Here is a 23,597-nt window from a genome sequence, read left to right as displayed (position 1 = left end):
TGGCCCCTGGGGACGCAGTTTTGGAGACTAGTGCTCTAGAACATCAACCCTATTGGATCCAAGTGTCAGTACATTTTATAAGATGCTGCAATCAACTGTCACTGCCCCATACAACCAGATAGAGAAGAATGGGCTATGTATGATGACACTGGGATCCAGATAGTACAAAATACACCTAGATAGAGAAGGCTGGAACTTTCCCTGGGCTTTAGTGCTATATGATGAGACACTAGAATCTGTAAATTGTGCAGTACACCTTCAGATACAGAAAATGGGGGTTGGCTGGGCTGTAGTACTGTTTGATGTGACTCTGGTAACCAGCTGTCACTAAACAATACACTGAGATACAGAAGACCGGGCCGCTCTGGCCATCATTACTGTATGAATACAGCGAAGATCAGCTGTCACTGGAACCCTCACACCTACAATGGGGCTTTCAGATATAGAAGACAGAAGACTTCTCTGGTCATTATCCCCCCTTACTGTACTGTACTCATTACATAACAGATAGCTGCCATTGTACTAGATACACTGATACACATATATACAGACTTACACATATACATAGAGGGGCATACAGACAGCTAATAAAAAACTTAAAAAAAGAAAAGAAAAGGAGAACAAAGTTGAGTTGTAAGCAGCAAATAAAGAGATTTCATTTGTCATTTTATGGAAATAATAAACCACAATTCTGATTGATTCACTTTCTTCATTTTACTAAACCAGAAAAGGTACCTGGTCTGATATCTTTTACTGTAAGAGAACACAAAAGGCAGCGGTCCCTGTACCATACACTCCAGATATTGTAAGCCAGGCTGGACTGTTCACTATATTACCTGTGGTCACCATCAGGGCTGCTGTTAGAAATCGCGGGGCCCAGTACAGACTACCTGGCAGGGCCCCCCCAAGAAAATATTAAAGATATATTTAGCTAAAATTACAACAAAATCACTACAAATATAACATAACTCACATAATTCCTGCTCAATATAGAAAAAAAAAAAAACTATGTTAAATAAAAATGAAGATGAGATGAGAAAAATATACAGGCTGGGCAGTTGGAGCTCAGTGATTAGAGAGACAGAGAGGGAGAAACAAAGTTACAAATAAACTCCTGAGCAGAGATAACATTAGAGCTAGTGCTGGGAGGGGGGCCCACAGAGGGAGCGGGATTAGTGAGAGATGACTGTTTCTTTCTCAGCAGATAAAAGCTGATAGCGGGGAGAGGGACAGATCAGATCCAGGTGCTGGAGGGAGATTTCTGTATTTGTTGTCCATCACTAATCCCCCCCTCTGTGTAGGCCCTCCTGTGTGCTCGGGCCACCTACAAGAGGGCTGGTGGTCCCCCCCCATCAGCGGCCCTGGTCACCATTGACCTCTCTCTACTATATGAACACCTAGGAATCACCAGGAACAGTAAGGCAGAACAATGCTTTAACATTACACCAGACAGACTCAACATAAAAAATAAATAAATAAATAAAATCTGCACATTCATCAAGAAGGTATGGGTGTATTGATTATTTTGTAGGAATATTCAATCAGTCCTCTGGTAGATAGCTGTCAATGTATCATACACACCAGATAGGGCTCATGCACACTGATGAATAAAAAAGCCAAGATTTTGGGCATTTAGACATTTTTTCTTTTACTAACCTTAATGCAGTCCATTGTTTTTAATGGGTCTGTACACACAGGTGCACAAACTTTGTTGTGTATAGATCAGTAGAAAAAAATAAATAGAAAAAAATCTGCATTGCTCGTCAGTATTTTATGCACGCACATGCATAAAACATTACAAAAAAAAAAAAAGATATATATATATATATTTTTTTTTTTTTCACACTGATAACAGTGGCCTAGTCATTTAGCACTCATGCCATCCTTACAGCAAGTTTCATATTCCAACCAGGACACCAGCAGCTTAACCATTACCATTACCATTTCCACTACACAAATAGCTGATTATAAACCTGAATATAATACCTGAATATATATATATATATATATTTATATATATATATATCTATATATATATATATATATATATATAGATATATATGTTTTAAGTGCTGCAGAAATTGTCTGTAATAATAATAATATTAATAAAAAATAAAAAGACACCTGCTTGTAACTGTATATTTAAACCAGTAAAGCTGTCCCCTCTAAAGTGAAATAAGTAATAATCACATCATGTATATTATAAGGGGGTAAAGCAAGGCACTATCACCTTAAAAAAAATATTTTTCTTTTTTTAAGTGCTGAAGAAATGGTCTGTAATAATAAAAATTATAATAATAATAAAAATAATTATCATCATCAAAAAAAAAAAAATAATATATATATATATATATATATATATATATATATATACATGTGTTTATGTATGTATGTATATCTATATATAGATATACATATATATATTTTTTTATTTTCTTTAAGTGGTGGAATAATAATAGCAACAATATATATATATATATATATATATATATATATATATATATATATAGATATAGATATAGATATAGATATAGATATAGATATGCATATCAATATATATATATTTTTTCTTTTCTTTAAGTGCTGGAATAATAATAGTAACAAATATATATATATATAGATAGATAGATATAGATTAATATATACATTAATAAATATGTATATATATATATATATATATATATATATATATATATATATATATATATATATGTATAGAGAGAGAGAGAGATATTAATCTACATCTATCTATCTATCTATCTATCTATCTATCTATCTATATATATATATATATATATATATATATATATATATATATATATATATATTTTTTTTTTTTTTTTTTTTTTACAGTCAAGTTAGAGTTTATTAATTAAAGAAAGCCTTAGTATCTGTTGTAATTATCTAATACAGTTATATAAATGACTGGTGAAGTAACAGATCATACCATTTTTATAATTGCTTTGTCAGTCACATTTATTTCAGAAGAAGTGGGCCATCAGTCTTCATATTTGAAGCCTTTCAAATATATATTTGGTGTCTTGTGTTATATAACTGTATCAGTGGCAGGCTTTATCACCGTTCATTCCATGCTAATGACATGCCACATTCATATTTCACAGATGAGACTTACCCACCAAAACTATCCTAATAACTGTATTTTAGTGCATTGATCTCATGTCCAAATTAATAAGCGCACACATAAAATCTCATTCTCTCGCTGTGTGAATAGCTATCACGCTTGCTTGCAATTACTTTATCAGATCTGTCAATCAACATTTTCTGCGAACATACGAGGTCAAGAAGCAGCTGTCTTGTCCAAATGGTCCCTTAGGACATTTTAGCTTGCTGTTTATATATTCCGGTAGCAATAGATGTTGCATTTGTAATTCTGCCTATTTTGTCATACCTGTTCTATGAGATAAAAGGCTTGTACACTGCGACATTTATATTTCAAAATCTATTTCTGCTAGCATGCACCAGTCATTATCATTTTTAACCTACCACTAGGGTGCAGTGCATTCTCCAAAACAATGTTATGTTTATTTATAGCTTTAAATTGCTGAGTGTAGCTTGAATACCTGTGAGTCAACATTTCAGCAGCTCAGGTGGATTATTGCTGATATTTAGATGTTTTTAGATAGACAGAAGAGCTGATTAATGAAAACTGGTGCAAAACCTACAACATGGCTATTGACCATATTAATTAGGATTTTACCCTACCATTTGTAACCGGCACTGCAAAAATAAAACATGGATTCTAAGTGGCACAGGCAATGCCTCTGCTTTACTTTCATAAATCAGCACCGTATTACAGAAAAGTGGTTGTCGACGCAGCTTTCGGGATAAAAGGCTACTTATGTGAGCAAGGTTTCCATATCCTTTGCTTCTGTATTATAATAAAAAAACTAAAAACACAAAAAACTCTTATTTACATATAAATTTAGTTTTCATTACAATGTGTGGCATTCAAATTGATACATTTTATTTTCAAACATGTCATTTTTAAATATGTAATTTTACTAATTTATTAATAATTACTGTTTTTATCAAATAATGTTTTTTTTTGTGCTGTTGCTATCAAAAAAGATTGCTATGTTGTGAAGAGCACATAATTATAGGCCATAACATTTACCTTAGCAATACACAGGCCGAACCCCAGGAGTTTAATCTTTCTTTGTGTTGTCCGATTTCCCCCCATAGATTGGGAACACCTGTAAGGCTCCATCTAAGCACATTAACATAGAGTTAATTATCCTGATTAGAGAAAGTCCTTTCATGCTCAGAGGCTGCAGCGTGTTAGGGGCAGCCCTTTGAAGAGACTGCACATATTGGGCCTTTTCTAATATGGGCAATTTTATCTGAAGCATGGATAATTATATATAATAAAATGCTTGTCCCCTTTAAGATCTTATTATTTACAGATCTTAAAGAAAAGCATCTGGCTGATCATTTATCGAATGTATGTGTCTCAACAAGCTTGAAGAGTCCACTATGAGCCTTTCAAAGAACAAAACACCGGGTCTTCAAATTGAATTGGGGGGGGGGGGGGGGTGGCATTTATTTAAATGACTTTTTAAAAATTAATATATTTATTTTTATAATTTTGAACTATAATTTTATTATATATTTTTGTATAGTATTATATTAGTGTTTAGTGTGTTTTATTATATTTTTTATAATATATTTATATTATTATTTATTTTTATAATATATTTATATTATTTTTTATTTTTCTAAAATTGTATAACATTTTTTAATTATTGAATTATTTCATTTATTTTTATAATTTTGAACTATGATTTTATTATATTTTTTTATAGTATTATATTAGTGTTTAGTGTATATTTAGTGTTGTATTATAATTTTTTATAATATATTTATATTATTATTTATTTTTATAAAGTTGTATTACATTTTTTTAATTATTTAATTAATTTATATTATATTATTTATATTTTATTTATACCGTTTATTCAGGGAAGACACCCATTCTTTTTAGCCAGAACTGGACTATCCAAGCAGGGGTGGATAGGGCAGAGTAAAAATATGGTACCCTGTGTGCCTTTTGTAGCAATTTATTCTCCATGTTCAGTTTAATTGTGTTCCATGGATATTATATATTTAACAAAACTATATTATTATTATATTATAACGCCTTTTTCTTTTTAGAGTAGTATATTAATATCGCTACAATTCAGCATGGGGTTGATCTCTGCAGCACTGCCTATCCTTCATTTCCTGACTCTGCTTCATGAAGGGATCTATTTATTAAAATTCCTTCTTTAATTTTTCTATATGTATCCAAATGGAAAAAAATGTGAGAAACCTAAGGAAAGCCGCGTGGAAATATTTTTTTAGACCTAGACCTAGCAATCTTGAGTTGACTTTAAGTAATCAGTTAAGGAAAATAAAGATTCAATTATAGAAGGTATATTGTATATATTATATTATATTATTGAGTTACATTATATTGTATATTATATGTTACATTATACAAGGGCTCTTCCTATATAGTTCTTCTTCTTCCATCCTTCTTTTTTTTCTTCTTCTTTTTCCTTCTTTTTCTTTATTTCTTCTTCTTTCTTCTTCTTCTTTGTCTTCTTGCTTCTTTTTCTTCCTTCTTCTTCCATCTTTGTCTTTCTCCTTCCTACTTCTTTCTATTTCTTTATTTGTCTTCCTTCTTATTTTTTCTTTTTCTTCGTACTTCTTCTTCTTTCATATTCTTCTTCGTTCTTCCTTCTTCTTTTTCTTCTTTCTTCTTCCTTCTCCTTTCTTCTTTCTTCCTCTCCTCTTTCTTCTGTCTTCTTCTTCCTTCTCCTTCATTCTTCCTCTCCTCCTGCTTCTTCCTTCTTCTTTTTCTTCTTTCTTCTTCCTTCTCCTTTCTTCTCTTTCTTCTTTCTTCCTCACCTCTTTCTTCTGTCTTCTTCCTTCTCCTTTCTTCCTCTCCCCCTGCTTCTTCCTTCTTCTTTCTTCTTCTTTCTCCTTCTTTCTTCCTCTCCTCCTGCTTCTTCCTTCTTCTTCTGTCTTCTCCTTCCTTCTTCTTTCCACTTCTTTCTTCTTCTTCCTTCTTCTTCTTTCGAACCAGAAGCATGTTGCCATCGTTTGGTTCTTGATGAAGAGAAGGGGTGCAGGCTGTCTGACATCTGCAGAAGGCTACAGAATATTTACAGTGGTGTCATCTCCGTAAACATTCTGTAGTCGTCTGTGGATAACCTGCACCCCTCCTTCATCAATAACTCAATGACAGCAAGTTGCTTCTGCTTGGAATCCATTATTTACCTGCAATGAAAAACAAGAAGAAAAGTTACTATAGAGGAGGAGTTATTCTATCAACATATGAAATTTGGACCACCTATGTAAGATATTAAAAAAGTTATGCCTGCTGTTGTATTATGTTCGTCACAGCCCTCGTATTATTAGTTGTTGGTTGAAATAGAAGGACTTGTGTCTTTTTTTTTTGGCCAGATTACCTATGTAACTATTATAAAAACTTATACCCAAACTTGATAGGGTGTTTAAAGTCCAAAGGTCTGGCCAATCCTCTGATGTGAAGCTATAATGTGAAATGGTGTGATCTTCCACTGATACCATGGATGAGCTTTCATTGGAGAATCGTTTTCTATTTTGCTTTTCTAATTCTCAGCGATCATTAACAGAAAACCATGTGTATGACTGTATGTTGGTCATTCCCATTTTACAGTTTGTTTTTTTAAGTAATTATCAATAATGAAATGTAACTGTTACCAACAAGACACAACTAAATATTTCGATGTTGTGTCCCGCAGGTTTATACAAAGCAGATGGCAGAGATGCCTCCGACCATGAAGGGTAGTACGCCACATCAAGGCCTTGCCACGTCTTATCTCTGCAGCCTGGACCACAATGGTAAGAAATCACAGATTACTGAGCTATGTTCAAATTCATGCGGTAGTCCATGAGCCTGGTCGCTGCTAACACCTTCAGAAAATGTTGTGTTCTTGTACATTCAGGGTGCTAGGAGCTATGCCATGGAGAACCATAATCTAGGCCCAATGACCCTTTAGAACCATGCATCTTTCTATGTTGTACCCTTGTCAGTACATCTCTGTGGCAGAGGAAATGACAGTGCTTAGTACATAATATAATTGTAAGAATGCTGATATTAGTCATAAGCCATAAAAAAACCTTTTATGCTATATTCAGGTTCACAATTTGCAAGCATAAATCCCAACAGACTAGTTTGAAGGCCAGTAGAACATGGTATGGTAAAATAAACTAATTTCATTGTTGAAACCATGAAGGGCCCCCTGGACCCCTGACCGGGGCCCTTCCCTTCAAGCCTGAGGCTCTTCCCACTGATCCTGGGGCCCTTGACTCTCTTTGTGGGGCCCTTTATTTCGGTACCGCAGCGGGACCCTTTCACAAGTTCTGCAGTGGGCCCCCATGCTCTGGTTCTCTATTATGACACATCCCCTGGGGAGCGCACAGGGGCCCAGAGACAGCAGAACACAAGCGAACTGGATAGGAGGAGCGGCGGGGGCAGCATACAGAGGAACCAATCTCCTCTATTTTCCTCCTGCAGCTACAGGAGGAAAAAGGAGGATAGTGATTTCTCTACATGCTGCCCCCCGCCGCCCCTCCTATCCAGGTGTACAGGGGAGCCACACAGGCCCCCTGGAGCATGGGGCCCGGTTGCAATTGCAACCCCTGCAACCCCTGTAGTTACGCCTCTGATCCAGCATAAACAATGGAACTCTAATCCAGGACCAATGGATTCCATACTTTTCGATGGCACACTGAGGAGACTTTACAATATGGAAACCCCCTTCACTGACCCAAACCCAATTTCTCCTTGATTCTACACCCACACTTTCTTGATCCCTTATAATTGCCTTTGTTTCTCTTACATTCTCTTTTATCATAAAGTGGATTTTCACCCAGAAGTTTAAGTCATGTTTGCCCTACCTCCTCTCCTTCTCTTTCAGCTGGACATGTTTTTTTTTTAATGGTGATTTGGGCTGATTTTTCTAATTTCTCGCCTAGGCAATTATTACGTTTTTTTCTTCCTGCCGCCCTGTGCATGCACTGATGTGCTGCAGGGCTTCAGGTCCCAAGGGAGCCCTGCAGGGCATTCTGCACATGTATGGGTTTCCCCGAGAATCTTCACTTGCGTGGGGTTTCTCATGCATGTGCAAAGATGGAGAACCCAAAACTGCACCATCTTTGCCCATGTGCAGGAAATCAGCTGCGTATGCAAAGATGTGCCAGAGGGCTCTAACAGGACCTGAAGGCTGGGCAGAGCCCTTTGGCACATTTTTAATGGTCTTAATGGGCAGCCAGTGCAGAGAGGAACTGAAGGTCTTCTCCACAGTCATGATATGTAAGAAAGAAACTCAGTTGACCATCAATTGACTTCTTAAGCCATGGCAGACACACAGGGGTTGATTTACTAAATGCAAATAGGCTGCTCATTTTGCAAGGGAAGTTGCAATTGACAATGGGGATTTTCCTTGGAGCTTAGTAAATGTGGTAAAATTTCACTTTGCAAAGAATGCCAAATCACATGCAAAGAAAACATAAAAACAGCATTTTTGCTTGAAAATGTTTGGATGATGGAGGTCAGCAGATCTTTGCATGATTCACTGTGCTGTGGGGTAAAATTCCCTTGAAAAGTGAACAGTCTGTTTGCCTTTAGTAAATCAACCCCACAGGGAAATGTACTAAAATTGGTGCACACAGAATCTAGCACAGCTGTGCATAGTAACCAATCAGCTTCCAGGATTTTATTGGCACAGCTTAATTGAAGAAGCTGAAGTTAGAAGCTGATTGATTACTATGCACAGCTGCACCAGATTCTGTGTGCGCCAGTTTAAGTAACTCTGTGGGGTTGATTTAATAAAGGCAAATGGACTGTTTACTTTGCAAAGGAATTTTACCCCACAGCTTAGTGAATTATGCAAAGATATGCTGACTTCCATCATTTAATCATGTGCAAGCCAAAATGCAGTTTTTGTGTTTTCCTTGCATGTGATTGGGTATCCTTTTCAAAGAGAAACTTTAACACATTCACTAAGCTCTGTGGAAAAGCTGCTTTGTCAATTGCAACTTCCCTCACAAAATGAACAGCCTGTTTGCCTTTAGTAAATCAACCCCTGTGTGTCTGCCATGGGTAGATGAGAGAAAATGGCTTTAGTAGTCTGTTTATGGTAAACTGAGTTTCCTTCTTACATATCATGACTGTGGACACATGCAGACTGCTACATTCTTGCAGTGGATTTCCATTGCCCTGTTTGCATTAATTTTAATGGGAATATTGGAGAACTGAATCACATTAGTTTTCTGTGCTGGAGATTGGAAGCAAAATGGTTTTCTATGCTGGAGAATGGAAGCACATTGGTTTTCTGTGTTTGGGAATGGAAGCACATTGGATTTCTGTGTTGGGGAATGGAAGCACGTTGGTTTTCTGTGTTTGGGAATGGAAGCACATTGGATTTCTGTGTTGGGGAATGGAAGCACATTGGTTTTCTGTGTTTGGGAATAGAAGCACATTGGTTTTCTGTGTTTGGGAATGGAAGCACATTGGTTTTTTTATGTTAGAGAATGGAAGCACATTGGTTTTCTATGTTGGAAAATGGAAGCACATTGGTTTTCTATGTTGGAGAATGGAAGCACAATATTTTTCTATGTTCGAGAATGGAAGCACATTGGTTTTCTGTGATCGAGAATGGAAGCACATTGGTTTTCTGTGTTCGAGAATGGAATCACATTGGTTTTTTGTGTTGGAGAATGTAAGCACATTTGTTTTCTGTGTTGGAGAATGGAAAAACATTGTTTTTTTATGTTGGAGAATGGAAAAACATTGGTTTTCTATGTTGGAGAATGAAAGCACATTGGTTTTCTGTGTTGGAGAATGGAAGAACATTCGTTTTCTATGTTGGAGAATGGAACCACATTGTTTTTTTATGTTGGAGAGTAGAAGCACTTTGGTTTTCTATGTTGGAGAATGGAAGCACATTGGTTTTCTATGCTGGAGAATGAAAGCATATTGGTTTTATATGTTAGCGAATGGAACCACATTGTTTTTTTTATGTTCAAGAATGGAAGCACATTGGTTTTCTGTGTTGGAGAATGGAATCACATTCGTTTTCTATGCTGGAGATTGGAAACGCATTGGTTTTCTATGTTGGAGGATGGAACCACATAGATTTTTTATATTGGCGTTCTTTATGAAAAACTGATTAAAAATAATAAGATGGAATAATGACTGGGATGCTCTACACCTGATGTGTGGGAACACACCCTTTCTTGGTCACACCTGTACGTCCAATCTGGAACAATGTAACTATGTAAAAATATCCATACCTGAAATAGTTTTTTAAAAATAAATTTTTTGTATGAGGGATTAGTTCCATGTAATCCTAGAGACACAACAGATAGTGAAAGGTGAGTGATTCTAGGTACACAGCTTAGAGTTAAAAAGGTCTTTATTGCTTTTTTCAGATCACGATTCAGAGGACAGCCATTCAACGGCTGAAGATCTGGAGAGCAGGAAGTCATTCCAAGACCAAAGGAGCCATTTATCTCACGCCAGCCCCTTACACCCTGACCGAGGTACGTCCCCGTCCCCATCCACTATATCTCTCTAATGCTCCATCTTCACACTCTGCCAGCGCTCCTCTCCCACTTGTCTCATAAATGGGCAGTTTGTGTTCTACCTCCCGATCCTATAAAGCGCGCGCATTACCCCATCTTCCCGTTTAATGTCCGCATTAATAATACATCTTTGGCACTTCTTATTCACAATCGATAGAAGGAGATTTAAATCAGCAGTAAAAAGCCTTGTCCCCTCCAGCTTCCACCCGATAAATATTTAAAGAACCAATTCACTTGTTTAAAGAATGTCCTTCTCCGGAGTGCGGCGTACTTTCTGCAGATTTCCTTCTCTTTCTACAAGGAGGAAAAAAAAAAAAGTAAATTGCGTGAAATTTGCATATTGCTTGTTTTCCAGAATAACGATTGTTTAACCCTATATGATACTATTGGACATCAGATCTTTTTTGTGAACAAGTCGTGCTGTTTGATTTGATATTAAATATTTACTATAACGGCAGATTTAAATCTTACAAGTAAACAATCAATAAGACAAGTAACAGGAGTTTAACCTCACTGGCGGTATGATTCTTTTGGATTTTAGGTGCTGAAAGCGGTACCATTATTTTTGCATGCAATTCTTGTGAATGAGCAGCCCAAACCAACTGTATACATTTATTATATATATAATGTATACAGTTGGTTTGGGCTGCTCATTCACAAGAATTATGTATATATATATATATATAAATATATATATATATATATATATATATATATATATATATATATATATATATTTTCGTATATATATATATATATACAGTATATATATATACATATATATATATATATATATACATAAAAAGTACAGTAATACTGCAGGAAAGGGCACTGGGGGGCAATGTAATGTGATTTTATTTTATTTTGAATTGTATCAGTGTGTTTGGTGTGTTTTACATTTGAATTTGCCGCCGCTTCCACCCCCCCGGCGGACATCACGCCGCCGGAGACGGAAGCCGGGGCTCGCAGACGATCGGGAGGAAGCTCCGCCGCCGCATACCACCCGCATTCTTCGCTGGATCCCGGAGAAAAGGTAAGTAAAACCTCTTCCAGGATCCAGTGATCTTCCTAGCGGTACCCCGAGTGTGACTCGGGGTTACCGCTTTTGGCTCTAAAATCTAACCCCGAGTCACACTCGGGAATACCGCTAGGAAGGTTAACACAAATACTCATTGCAATTTGTCGGGTTTTTCCTTCCATTCATGTCAGTATTGAACCTCTTCTCAGATGTTATCAAGCCTCTCTTTAAACCTTTTTGCTGCTACAGCCATGTATGCATTTTTATTTGCACACATGTTTAATAAAATAATTGTAGGCCTGAAGATTATGTAAAACACTCTGACAGCAGAGATCCTGGAGAATAAAATAGCGGTAGTTCCAGTTTTTTTGTCACGCGATATTAAAGCAGTTGTATCCCCTGTTAAAAAACAAAAAAAACAAACAAATAAAAAAAACAACACCCCTGCAGGACAATGGCATAATGTGCTAGTATGCATCGCATACTAGCACAATATGAAATACTTACCTTAGAACATGGGTGTCCAACCTTTTGGCTTCTCTGGGCCACATTGAGTGTAGAGAAATTTTCTCGGGCCGCATATTAAATATATACTATACTTAAGGTATATAAGTAATAAAATGCCGCCGCGCCCCCCGCACTAATTTAACACAACTACAGGATGATCAAATGAAATGGAATCAGTATACAGAGGTTTACATCTTCTGAGTGATAATAAAGGAACACTCTAACCACCATGACCACTTCAGTGATTTGAAGTGGTCATGGTGGCAGGAGTCAGAAACACTGCACATGCTCCCTTCTCCCTTCTGAGGCAGCCTCTGCCTACCGTTAGTTGGAAGCTGCTGTGGCAGTGCCCCCGACCTGACTTCCTTCCTCCCCAGCAAAAAAAAAAATTGTCAGGGGGCAGTGGGCCGCATTGCGCCTGAGGTTCCGGGCCGCATGCGGCCCTCGGGCCGCAGGTTGGACAGGCCTGCCTTAGAATGAAGCCCTCATACAGTCGCCCAGACACCACTGAGGTAGCTGACATGTTCCCTCGGCGTCTCTTCCGGGTTCCGGCGCTGTGAGTGGCCGGAGCCCCGATGATGTCACTCCCGTGCATATGTGCGGGAGTTCACTTTCCTGGAAAGGAGCTCTGAAGGTCTGGCAAGATACGCCGGACCTTCAGAGCGCATGCGCCGCTGGTGTCAGCGGCTGCCTGCAGGGTGAATATTTCCTAAACCATGTAGGATTAGAAGATATTAATTTTACCTACAGGTATGCCTTATTATAGGCCTAATTATAGGCTTACCTGTAGGTTAAAATTAAAAAGCGGGGTATACTACAGCTTTAACACAACAGTTTATGAAATACACTACTTCAACAACTCATGCCATTTTATGGTAAAATATAAAAGAAGAGGTTGCACTGAGTAAATAGATACCCAACATGTCAAGCCTTAGGCATCATGCACACTGGACGTGTTTAAGTGCTTGGGTGTAACTTAAATTTTTTACATTTTATTTTTCCTAAAGTTTTTTTTTTTTTTTTCATCTCATAGAACAGGGGTTTCTAAACAAATGGCCAGTTAACTGTTTTTCAGACTTTAGGGGGGCCGAACTGTAGCCAGTGGGAGTAGAAATTGGTTTTAGTAGATGGAATAGTGTCCCATGGTTGATGTCAGTGGAAGGAATAGCACCCCATCCTTGGTGTCAGTGGAAGGAATAGCACCCCATCCTTGGTGTCAGTGGAAGGAATAGCACCCCATCCTTGGTGTCAGTGGAAGGAATAGCACCCCATCCTTGGTGTCAGTGAAAGGAATAGCCCCCATCCCTGGTGTCAGTGGAAGGAATAGCACCCCATCCTTGGTATCAGTGGAAGGAATAGCACCCCATCCTTGGTGTCAGTGGAAGGAATAGCACCCCATCCTTGGTGTCATTGGAAGGAATAGTGCCCCATCGTTAGTGTCAGTTGTGGATGGAATAGTGCCCCATAGAGGCAAGTAAAGGGCCACATTTGGCCCCAGGGCCACAGTTTGGAGACCGCTGGCATAGAAGACAAAAAGACCCCTATATGGTGATTTTTTTGGTGACAGGTTCTCTTTAAGGAGTGCAGGTTGTGCTGCTTTATCTTTTTTCCTGGCCATATTAGCTGCGGAAAGTGAAACTAGGACGCAGAAGTGATGTTTTACACATTGCTGATCTCTCTTCCCCCTACCCATGCTGGTCCTGGGTTTGGTGGGCGTTCAGAGCTCTGGGAAACATGGGGGGAGGGTCCAGCATTCAGAGAGGTGTGTGGAAGTAATCATTGGATGGCGGGTGCAATGCTCTGGCTCCTGCAGACTCTTTCTGCAGCTGTACCGAGGAATGAACATTCCATTTACAGGGCTGGAGGAAGTGTCAGTGGACTGCACCACACTTGTGTTCTATTGAGAACTATGATTTCAGCTGTGGTAGATGGGACTTGTAGTTCTTTCGTTCATAGATTCCTGTAAATGAATGGTGTGGGTGAAGCCATTCACAGCTGCATCGATTTCAAATTTGCAGGGAACGATTGAGAAAGGCGACCCTGGCTTTAGTAGGAGGGGGTGGCAATCTGTGGAAGTGAGCAGACGCTGACCATGCTTCATGTTATGCACTAAATATGGTGCACCATGAAACACAGTCAGAAGGATGAAGTTAGCCTTTAAGTCCAATTATCCTATTATCACCTAAATTTAGAATTTTATTGATATAAAACAGGGGTCTCCAAAGTACGGCCCGAGGTTCCAAATCTGGCCTTTTGCAAGATTTTCCTTGGCCCACAGCTAGGATCAGGGGCTTCTCATACAGGTCTCACACAAATCTTCAGGTCTTAGATCTCCATTTCTCCTTAACATCCACAGCTTTCCCCCTGGTCCCCAGAGCAGGTACCCCTGACTGAGCTGTCATTGTACCATTATTGGTTGCCAGGACCACCAGCGTCCTAACAGCCAATCACATTCTGATGTGATGGGGACTTTGCTATAGGGAGGTGACTCTGATGTAAGGCGGGACTCTGATGAGGACATCTGATGAAAAGGGGACTTTGAGGACCCTAATGTAAGGGTGTACTCTGATGTGGACCTTAATGTAGGGGGGCTCTTATGTTGACACTAATGTAAGGGGGGAGTCTGATGGGAACACTGGATGTAAGGGTAACTCATATGGAGACCCTGATATAAGGGGGGGGGCTCTGATGGAGGCCCTAATGTAAGGGGGACTCTGATGGGGACACAGTATGTAAGGGGGAATCTGATAGAGACCATGGTGTAAGGGGGCACTCTGATAGGGAAACAGAAGTGTTTAAATTGTATTCATTCATATATAATACTGATTTTAACCTCTAGCAACAAATGGGTGAGTGGCAATGATGTGCACTAACCTCTAGCAACCAATAGGTGAGCGGTAGGGATGTGCAGTAACTTCTAGCAACCAGTGAGCAGTAAGGATGTGCAGTAATCGCTAGCAATCAGATGGTGAGCAATAATGATGTGCAGTAACCTCTAGCAACCAACGGGGGAGAAGTAAGGATGTGCAGTAACCCCTAGCAACCAATCAGTAAGCAGTAATATTGTGCAGTAATCTCTAGAAACCAATCAGTGAGTGATAAGGTTGTGAAGTAACTTCTAGCAACCAATCAATAAGTGGTAAGGATGTGCAGTAACCTCTAGCAACCAATAGGTGAGCGGTAAGGATGTGCAGTAACTTCTAGCAACCAATCAGTGAGAAGTAAGGATGTGCAGTAATCACTATCAATCAGACGGTGAGCAATAATGATGTGCAGTAACCTCTAGCAACCAATGGGGGAGAAGTAAGGATGTGCAGTAACCTCTAGCAACCAATCAGTGAGCAGTAATATTGTTCAATAATCTCTAGCAACCAATCAGTGAGTGGTAAGGATGTGAAGTAACTTCTAGCAACCAATCAGTGAGCGGTAAGGATGTGCAGTAACCTCTAGCAACCAATCAGTGAGCTGTAAGGATGTGCAGTAACTTACTAGCAACCAATCAGTGAGCAGTAATATTGTTCAATAATCTCTAGCAACCAATCAGTGAGTGGTAAGGATGTGAAGTAACTTCTAGCAACCAATCAGTGAGCGGTAAGGATGTGCAGTAACCTCTAGCAACCAATCAGTGAGCTGTAAGAATGTGCAGTAACCTCTAGCAACCAATCAGTGAGCTGTAAGGATGTGCAGTAACTTACTAGCAACCAATCAGTGAGTGGTGAGGATGTGCAGTAACCTTTAGCAACCTCTAGCATTAGTGAGCCTGGTCCAATCAGTTAGTGTGGATCAGTTCTTTATATATTCATTATTAATGTATTTTTAGATAGATTTATGTGTGTGCTTGTTTTTTGGGATGTTGGGGTGGAGAGCAAAACTGCATTGTGGGGGGGGGGGGATTGCCAAGGGTACATTCAGCATTAAAGACAGCTCTGACTACATATCCAATGGTACCTTGCGTAATTCATGTACTGACTCTGCCTCCTAAAACTCCTCCCCCCAGAAGGGGAAACAGCAGTGCCTAGTCACAGGGCATAGTGACTACATGTCACAGAAATCAAGGAAGTAAATGTGTGGGATCTTCACAGTAAGTTTACATACTTCCTAGGAGGTTCAAAATATTAGGTGGAGGATAGACATAATGGAAATACAATGTGGAAATAAGTATAGGATTTTGGCCATGACTACACTTTAAATTGATTGTTCTACTGTAACTGTTACTTTTTTTTAACTAATAAAAGACAATTTGTATCTTTTCTTTAAGGAAGTATTACTATACATGTTCTTTATACTCCTAGGGGAAGAAGACAGTCCGATCGATGTCACTGGGACACAGTTTGTAGAAAAAGACATTGAGAACATGGCAAAAGGTGGGTATACTGACTATTCTCTTTTTTTTTTGTTGTTATATTTTATTATTTATTATAAAAAATTAATAAATAATATATATATATATATATATATATATATATATATATATATATTTATTTATTTAGAAAATGAAAGTGCAGGTTAAGACAATTGTTTTTTTTTCATCTTTAGCAATATTTGGCCCCAATCAATACTGATCACATTATTTCTGTGTAGTCAGCGCTCTTTACATAGCAGCCATTTTTGGTTCCAGTCTGGGTAACATTTTCTGTGGGCAGTGGTGCCACAATAAAGTGGCAATGTACCGTTCCCTCCAGTGACATCAGCGCCTCTTCCCCCTGCTCGTACAGGCTTATTGACTGCTTTATACCTCCCTGTCTTATGTCTACTAAGTTGTACAAGGTGTAATCGTGACTTATAAAATCTCCCTTAAAATCTTACATTTTTGCAACAAAACAGATAAATGCCATAATTCCATCATTAATGTGCTTTTACATTAAAAATGCATCAATTAACAACTTCTGGACCGGAAGGTTTTACCCCCTTAATGACCAGGCCATTTTTTTGTGATTCGACACTGCGTTATTTTAAGGGAAAATTGCGTGGTCGTGCGACGCTGTACACAAATACAATTGATGTCCTTTTTCCCCCCACAAATAGAGCTTTCTTTTGGTGGTATTTGATCACCTCTGCGATTTCTATTTTTTGCACTATAATCAAAAATAGCAACAATTTTGAAAAAAAATATATATATTTTTTACATTCTGATATACAACATTCCCAATAAAAAAAAAGTAAAAATCTAATTTTTTCATCATTTAGGCCAATTTGTATTCTGCTACAAATTTTTGGTAAATAAAATCCCAATAAGTGTATTTTGATTGGTTTGCGCAAAAGTTATCGCGTCTACAAACTAGGGGAAAGATTTATGTCATTTTTATTATTTATTTATATTTTTTTTACTAGTAATGGTGGTGATCAGCGATTTTTAGCGGGACTTCGAAGTTGCAGTGGACAGATCGGACCCCTAACTGACATTTTTGGGGGGACCAGTAACATTACTACAGTAGTTGGTGCTAAAATATGTACTGTTACTGTAATAATGACAATGGCAGGGAGGGGGTTAACTCAGGAGCGATCAAAGGGTTAAGTATATGCCTAGGGGGTGTTTTCTAACTGTGAGGGGGAGGGGCTTGTGGAATCAACACAGAGACATGTGATCCTAAATAGAAGGATCACTGGTGCTCTGTGTTCATTCCAGAGAGAGAACAACGGTCTGCTGTGTTTACAACGGCAGACAGATTGGACCCCTAACTGACATTTTTGATACTTTTGGGGGTACCAGTGACATTACTACAGTAATCAGTGCTAACAATATGCACTGTTACTGTAATAATGACACTGACAGGGAGGGGGTTAACCCAGGGGCGATCAAAGAGTTAAGTGTATGCCTAGGGGTGTTGTCTAACTGTGAGGGGGAGGGGCTTGTGGAATCATAACAGAGACCTGTGATCCTAAATTGAAGGATCACAGGAGCTCTGTGTTCATTCCAGAGAGAACAACGGTCTGCTATGTTTACAACAGCAGACCGTCGTTTTCTCTCCCCGGGGAGTGATCGAAGGTGCCTCGCGGGTTCCTTGCGGGTGCCTCGGCAGCGTACGCGCGCCCCCAGGAGCGCCCCCGCAAAGCGACGTACTTATATGCCGGTTCGCGCAGCCGGTCGGCCAGTGGTTAAAGTGAATCACTATATATGTGAATAAATACATTAAAAAAAAATATATATAAATTAACCGCTTGCCGACCGCCGCACGACTATTTACTGCGGCGGTCAGCCCCTCACAGGCTAGCGACGTAGTACTACGTCGCTAGCCTGTGAGGGTCCCAGGAGCGAGCGCGCGCCGCCGGAGGCGCGCTCCCGCACGGTCACGGACCCCCCCGCGCGTGTGACCGGCGGACCCGATGTCCGCCGGTCACTCGCGATCGTCGGTGGAGAGGGAGAAAGGCAGGCCGCTGATGTAAAGAAGCCGCCTGTCATTCTCCCCTGTGTAGGAATAGTGATCATACGGTTCTACTATGTAGGACCGTTGATCATTGTTCCTACAGCTCAAGCCACAGCCAATCACAGTTAGAAGCACGCCCCTAGGGACGCACATAACCCCTCCCTCTCAAAAAAAAGTTAACCCCTTCACTGCCAGTGTAATTTTACAGTAACAGTGCATATGTATAGAACTGATTACTGTAGAAATGTCACTGGTAACCCCAAAAGTGTCAAAAATGTCAGTCAAGGGTCCGATCTGTCCGCCGCAATGTCGCAGTATCGCAAAAAAAATCGCAGATCGCCGCCATTACGCGTTAAAAAAAAACGATTTTTTTTTTACCAAACATATGTAGCATAAAACAAATTGGCCGAAAATGTTAAAAAATTTCAATTTTTACATTTTTTGGGGGGGGATTTCATATAAAAAAATGTGAAAAATATTGTTATTTTTGCAAAATGGACGCTCTTTCTTTGTTTATATCGCATGATCAAAAAATCGCAGAGGTGATCAAATACTCTGTTTGTGGGAAAAAAAGGACGTCAAATTCGTTTAGGTACAGCGTCGCACGACCGCGCAATTGTCCGTTAAAGTCACGCAGTGCCGAATCGCAAAATAGTCAGGAAGGGGGTAAAATCTTCCGGGGCTTAAATGGTTAATGGTAATATATGTGCAAAACACAGTGACAAAAAGACATGCCGATTCAGATATCATAGGTTCATAACGTCCAAAAAAAATAAAATTTATATCTATTTAGTTGCAAAAATGTACGATTTTAGGGGAGATTTATTAGGTCACTCATTGCGCGGTTGCACTTTGTACGCCGTTGAGACCTTTTATCTTTCAGTAACTGAAGCTGATTGTTGTCCTTCCAGTTGCCACAAATGTTTTCATTTGTAATTTATGTCTACTAAGTGTTTGCGCAGCAAATCTTTGTCATTGACTATTTCACATGTTACCATCTTAAGTGTTTGTAGTGATCCCTTTTAGCTTAGGTGCTGCCTTTAATGTGCACTAACGCGCCTATAGTGTTTCAGATGCGCTGCACATTTTTTGCTCATCCTGACGACCCTTAACACTTTGTAGCTGCATCCTAAACACATCATCAATGGGGAGCAGTAAAAATAAGGCTAAACCGCCTGCGTGTTTTAAACATAAAGCAGGGCAGACGGATCGCGTTTATTTTTTATTTTTATTTTTTAAATGTATTGTGAAGGTTTTGTATTGCACATACAGGGGATTTCTCTGCTGAGCTATGTCTTTATATTTTTGCATTGACATTAGCTTTAAGGTCCAGCTCACACCAGTGGGCTTGCACTATGGTCCATAAATCATGTGCACAGCGGTGTGCATTCAGTATGGTCAGTGTGATGTGTGGTAGCAACACATTTTAGGGTTTACATTTTTTTTTTTTAACTTTAATGAATTTCAGTAAAACAACATTCCATTCAAATGTACATGTCCATGCACAGTGTACAGTGTACAGTGATGCTCATTATTGTGAGGTGCGCTGCATTATTTTTGCATTTTTATTTTTATTTCATGTGTATCACATTTATATTATATTTTATGTTTGATTTTATTTATTTTTATATTATTTATATTTTTATTAAAATTATTTTTATTTATTTATTTATAGTTTATTTAGATTATACTTCATTTTTATTTATTTATTTATTTATTTTACTATACCATATTTGCACGCCAATGCACCTGTATAATGTGAACATCTTTATGAGCATATTTATTGTGAGGTGTGGTGCATTTTTTTAACATTTTGTATTTTATTTGTATATATAAATTTATATGTTAGATTTTTTTATTTTTATATTATTTATATTTTTATTAAAATCATTTTTATTTATTTATTTTTATTTTATTTCGATTATACTTCATTTTATTTATTTATTTATTTTACTATACCATTTTTTTGCACGCCAATGCACCTGTATAATGTGAACATCTTTATGAGCATATTAACTGTGAGGTGTGGTGCATTTTTTTAACATTTTTATTTTATTTGTATATATAAATTTATATATATTTATTTTGTATAATTTATATTTTTTATTTATTTTATGTGTATTATATTTATATTATATTTTATTTATATTTTATTTTATTTACTTCAATATTATTTATATTTATATTTAAATCATTTTATTTATTTTTTATTTTTTATTATGTTTCATTTTTATTTATTTATTGTATTCAATTGTATGTATATTATATTTATATTATATTTATTTTCATATTATTCATATTTTTATTTAAATTATTATTTTTTTTATTAACTTATATTTTATTTCATTTATATTTCAATTTTATTTATTTATTGTATTATTCAATTTTTATGCAGTGCACACCAATGCACCTGTATAATGTGAACCTTCACTCCCCCCTTTCCTCTCTCCTCTTTCATTCACAAATGTCTTATATTCTGTTCACACAGTAGAAGGCATTCTGGGAATGGATGAGGTCCTTCACGTCATTCACTCTCCCATTCCTCTCTCCTCTTCCATTCATAAAACGTCTTGTATTCTTTTCACAGGAAACAAGGAATTCTGTGAATGGACAAGTGGAGATTGTGTTGTTCACTTTTTCCTTTTCTCTCTCCTCTTCCATTGTCTTGTATTCTTTTCACAGGACACAATGAATTCTGTGAATGGACAATAAGATATTGTGTTGTTCACTCTCTCCTTCTTCTCCCCTGTTCCTTTTGCAAATGTCTTATATTTTGTTTATATATTGCCAGGCATTGTGAATGGATGAGGAGGGGTGGATAAATTACATGATCCATTCACAAAATAACATGTATCCTGTGAACAGAATGCAAGATGTTTTGTGATTGGAAAAGGAGAGAGGAAAGGGAGAGTGAATGACACTATTTCTGCACTGTACTATTGCTGGAATAGTCAGGGGAAGGAAGAGCACTGTATGCCCGGTCATGGCTATCACTGCAGTACCACCAACTACTACAATGATTGTCAGCGGCCTCTCCGGTATGAGATATACATACTTACAGTGCCTTGCAAAAGTATTCACACCTCTTGAAATTCTCCACATTTTTTTTATGTTACAACCAAAAACGTGAATGTATTTTATTGGGATTTTATGTGATAGACCAACACAAAGTGGAACATAATTGTGAAGTGGAAGAAAAATTATAAATGGTTTTCAAAATTTTTTTACAAATAAATCTGTGAAAAGTGTGGCTGCATTTGTATTCACCCCCCGGAGTCAATACTTTGTAGAACCGCCTTTCCCTGCAATTACAGCTGCAAGTCTTTTTGGGGATGTCTCTACCAGCTTTGCACATCTAGAGAGGACATTTTTGCCCATTCTTCTTTGCAAAATATCTCAAGCTCTATCAGATTGGATGGAGAGCGTCTGTGAATAACAATTGTCAAGTCTTGCCACAGATTCTCAATGTGATTTAGGTCTGGGCTGTGACTGGGCCATTCTAGCACATAAATATGCTTTGATGTAAACCATTCCATTGTAGCTCTGGCTGGATGTTTCGGGTCGTTGTCCTGCTGGAAGGTGAACCTCCGCCCCAGTCTCAAGTCTTTTGCAGACTCTAACAGGTTTTCTTATAAGATTTCCCTGTATTTGGCTCCATCCATCTTCCCATCAACTCTGACCAGCTTCCCTGTCCCTGCTGAAGAAAAGCATCCCCACAACATGATGCTGCCACCACCATGTTTCACAGTGGGGATTGTGTGTTCAGGGTGATGTGCTGTGTTAGTTTTCCCCAACACATAGCGTTTTATTTTTAGGCCAAAAAGTTAAATTTTGGTCTCATCTGACCAGAGCTCCTTCCTCCACATGTTTGCTGTGTCCCCCACATGGCTTCTCATAAACTGCAATCAGGACTTCTTATGGTTTTCTTCCACCAATGGCTTTCTTCTTCTCACTCTTCCATAAAGGACAGATTTGTGGAGCGCACGACTAATAGTTGTCCTGTGGACAGATTCTCCCACCTGTGGATCTCTGCAGCTCCTCCAGAGTTCCCATGGGCCTCTTGGCTTGCTTCTCTGATGAATGCTCTCCTTGCCCGGCCGGTCAGTTTAGGTGGTCGGCCATGTCTTGGTAGGGTTGCAGTTGTGCCATACTCTTTCTATTTTCCCATGATGGATTGAACAGCGCTCCGTGAGATGTTCAAAGCTTGGGATATTTTTTTATCACCTAACCCTGCTTTACTCTTCTCCACAACTTTATCCCTGACCTGTCTGCTGTGTTCCTTGGCCTTTTATGATGCTGTTTGTTCACTAAGGTTCTCTAACAAACCTCTGAGGGCTTCACAGGACAGCTGTGTTTATACTGAGAATATATAACACACAGGGGGACTCTATTTACGTGACTTCTGAAGGCAATTGGTTCCACTAGATTTTAGTTAGGGGTATCAGAGTAAAGGGGGCTGAATACAAATGCACGCCACACTTTTCACATATTTATTTGTAACAAATTGTGAAAACCATTTATCATTTTCCTTCCACTTCACAATTAGGTGTCACTTTGTGTCGGTCTATCACATAAAATCCCAATAAAATACATTTCTGTTTTTGGTTGTAACATTACAAAATGTGGAAAATTTCAAGGGGTGTGAATACTTTTTCCAGGTACTGTACATCGTGCCAAGCTGGACCAATATAACTATACAATATACATCATACATGGAGGTCAGATTTAACCCTTTTCTAGCTGAAGTGGGAAGCTAGGAAATCCATAGACTGTACCCAGTTACCCAGCACTTTAGACGCCGTGTGATTGGCATATATTGGGGGACTCACAGGTGCCCCTTATGTACATTTTAGACATACATAAACAAGAGGAGATCTTGTCCTTTTTTTTATATTGTCCGTCACATGTATCATGCCCGAGTCAGATAACAGAAGGTGAATGGTGATGAACGAGACATTAAAGATAAACCTGTACAGAGATAATGTGGAGACGGCCATTGCAGACCTCTGCTGAAAATGCTAGCTGCCTGGCTGCCATGCCGATCCAATACTTTGTGACGCTGCCTGGAGCAA

General features: G+C 38.4%; 1 protein-coding gene and 1 long non-coding RNA gene across 3 annotated transcripts in view; one reads left to right on the top strand and one right to left on the bottom strand.

The window, feature by feature from the left end:
• LOC309552212 overlaps positions 1-22,535 on the bottom strand; it is a 603,675-nt gene extending 581,140 nt beyond the window's left edge. Inside the window, exon 1 of the long non-coding RNA XR_014225131.1 lies at positions 22,321-22,535. This is a non-coding gene — a long non-coding RNA (uncharacterized lncRNA). The remainder of the gene's footprint in view (positions 1-22,320) is intronic.
• The window catches only part of SKOR1 (SKI family transcriptional corepressor 1), an 83,906-nt gene that overhangs the window by 22,600 nt on the left and 37,709 nt on the right, over positions 1-23,597 (top strand). For both annotated transcript variants that reach the window (XM_082253007.1, XM_082253006.1), the window contains exons 3-5: positions 6,789-6,888; positions 10,483-10,593; positions 16,453-16,524. In XM_082253007.1, the coding sequence (XP_082109133.1) occupies positions 6,789-6,888; positions 10,483-10,593; positions 16,453-16,524 (283 nt within the window). The remainder of the gene's footprint in view (positions 1-6,788; positions 6,889-10,482; positions 10,594-16,452; positions 16,525-23,597) is intronic.

This window comes from Pelophylax lessonae (assembly GCF_965119305.1).
Source record: "Pelophylax lessonae genome assembly, chromosome: 4".
In the NCBI taxonomy this organism is placed as follows: domain Eukaryota; kingdom Metazoa; phylum Chordata; class Amphibia; order Anura; family Ranidae; genus Pelophylax; species Pelophylax lessonae.
This window is presented reverse-complemented; position numbering and strand designations above follow the sequence as displayed.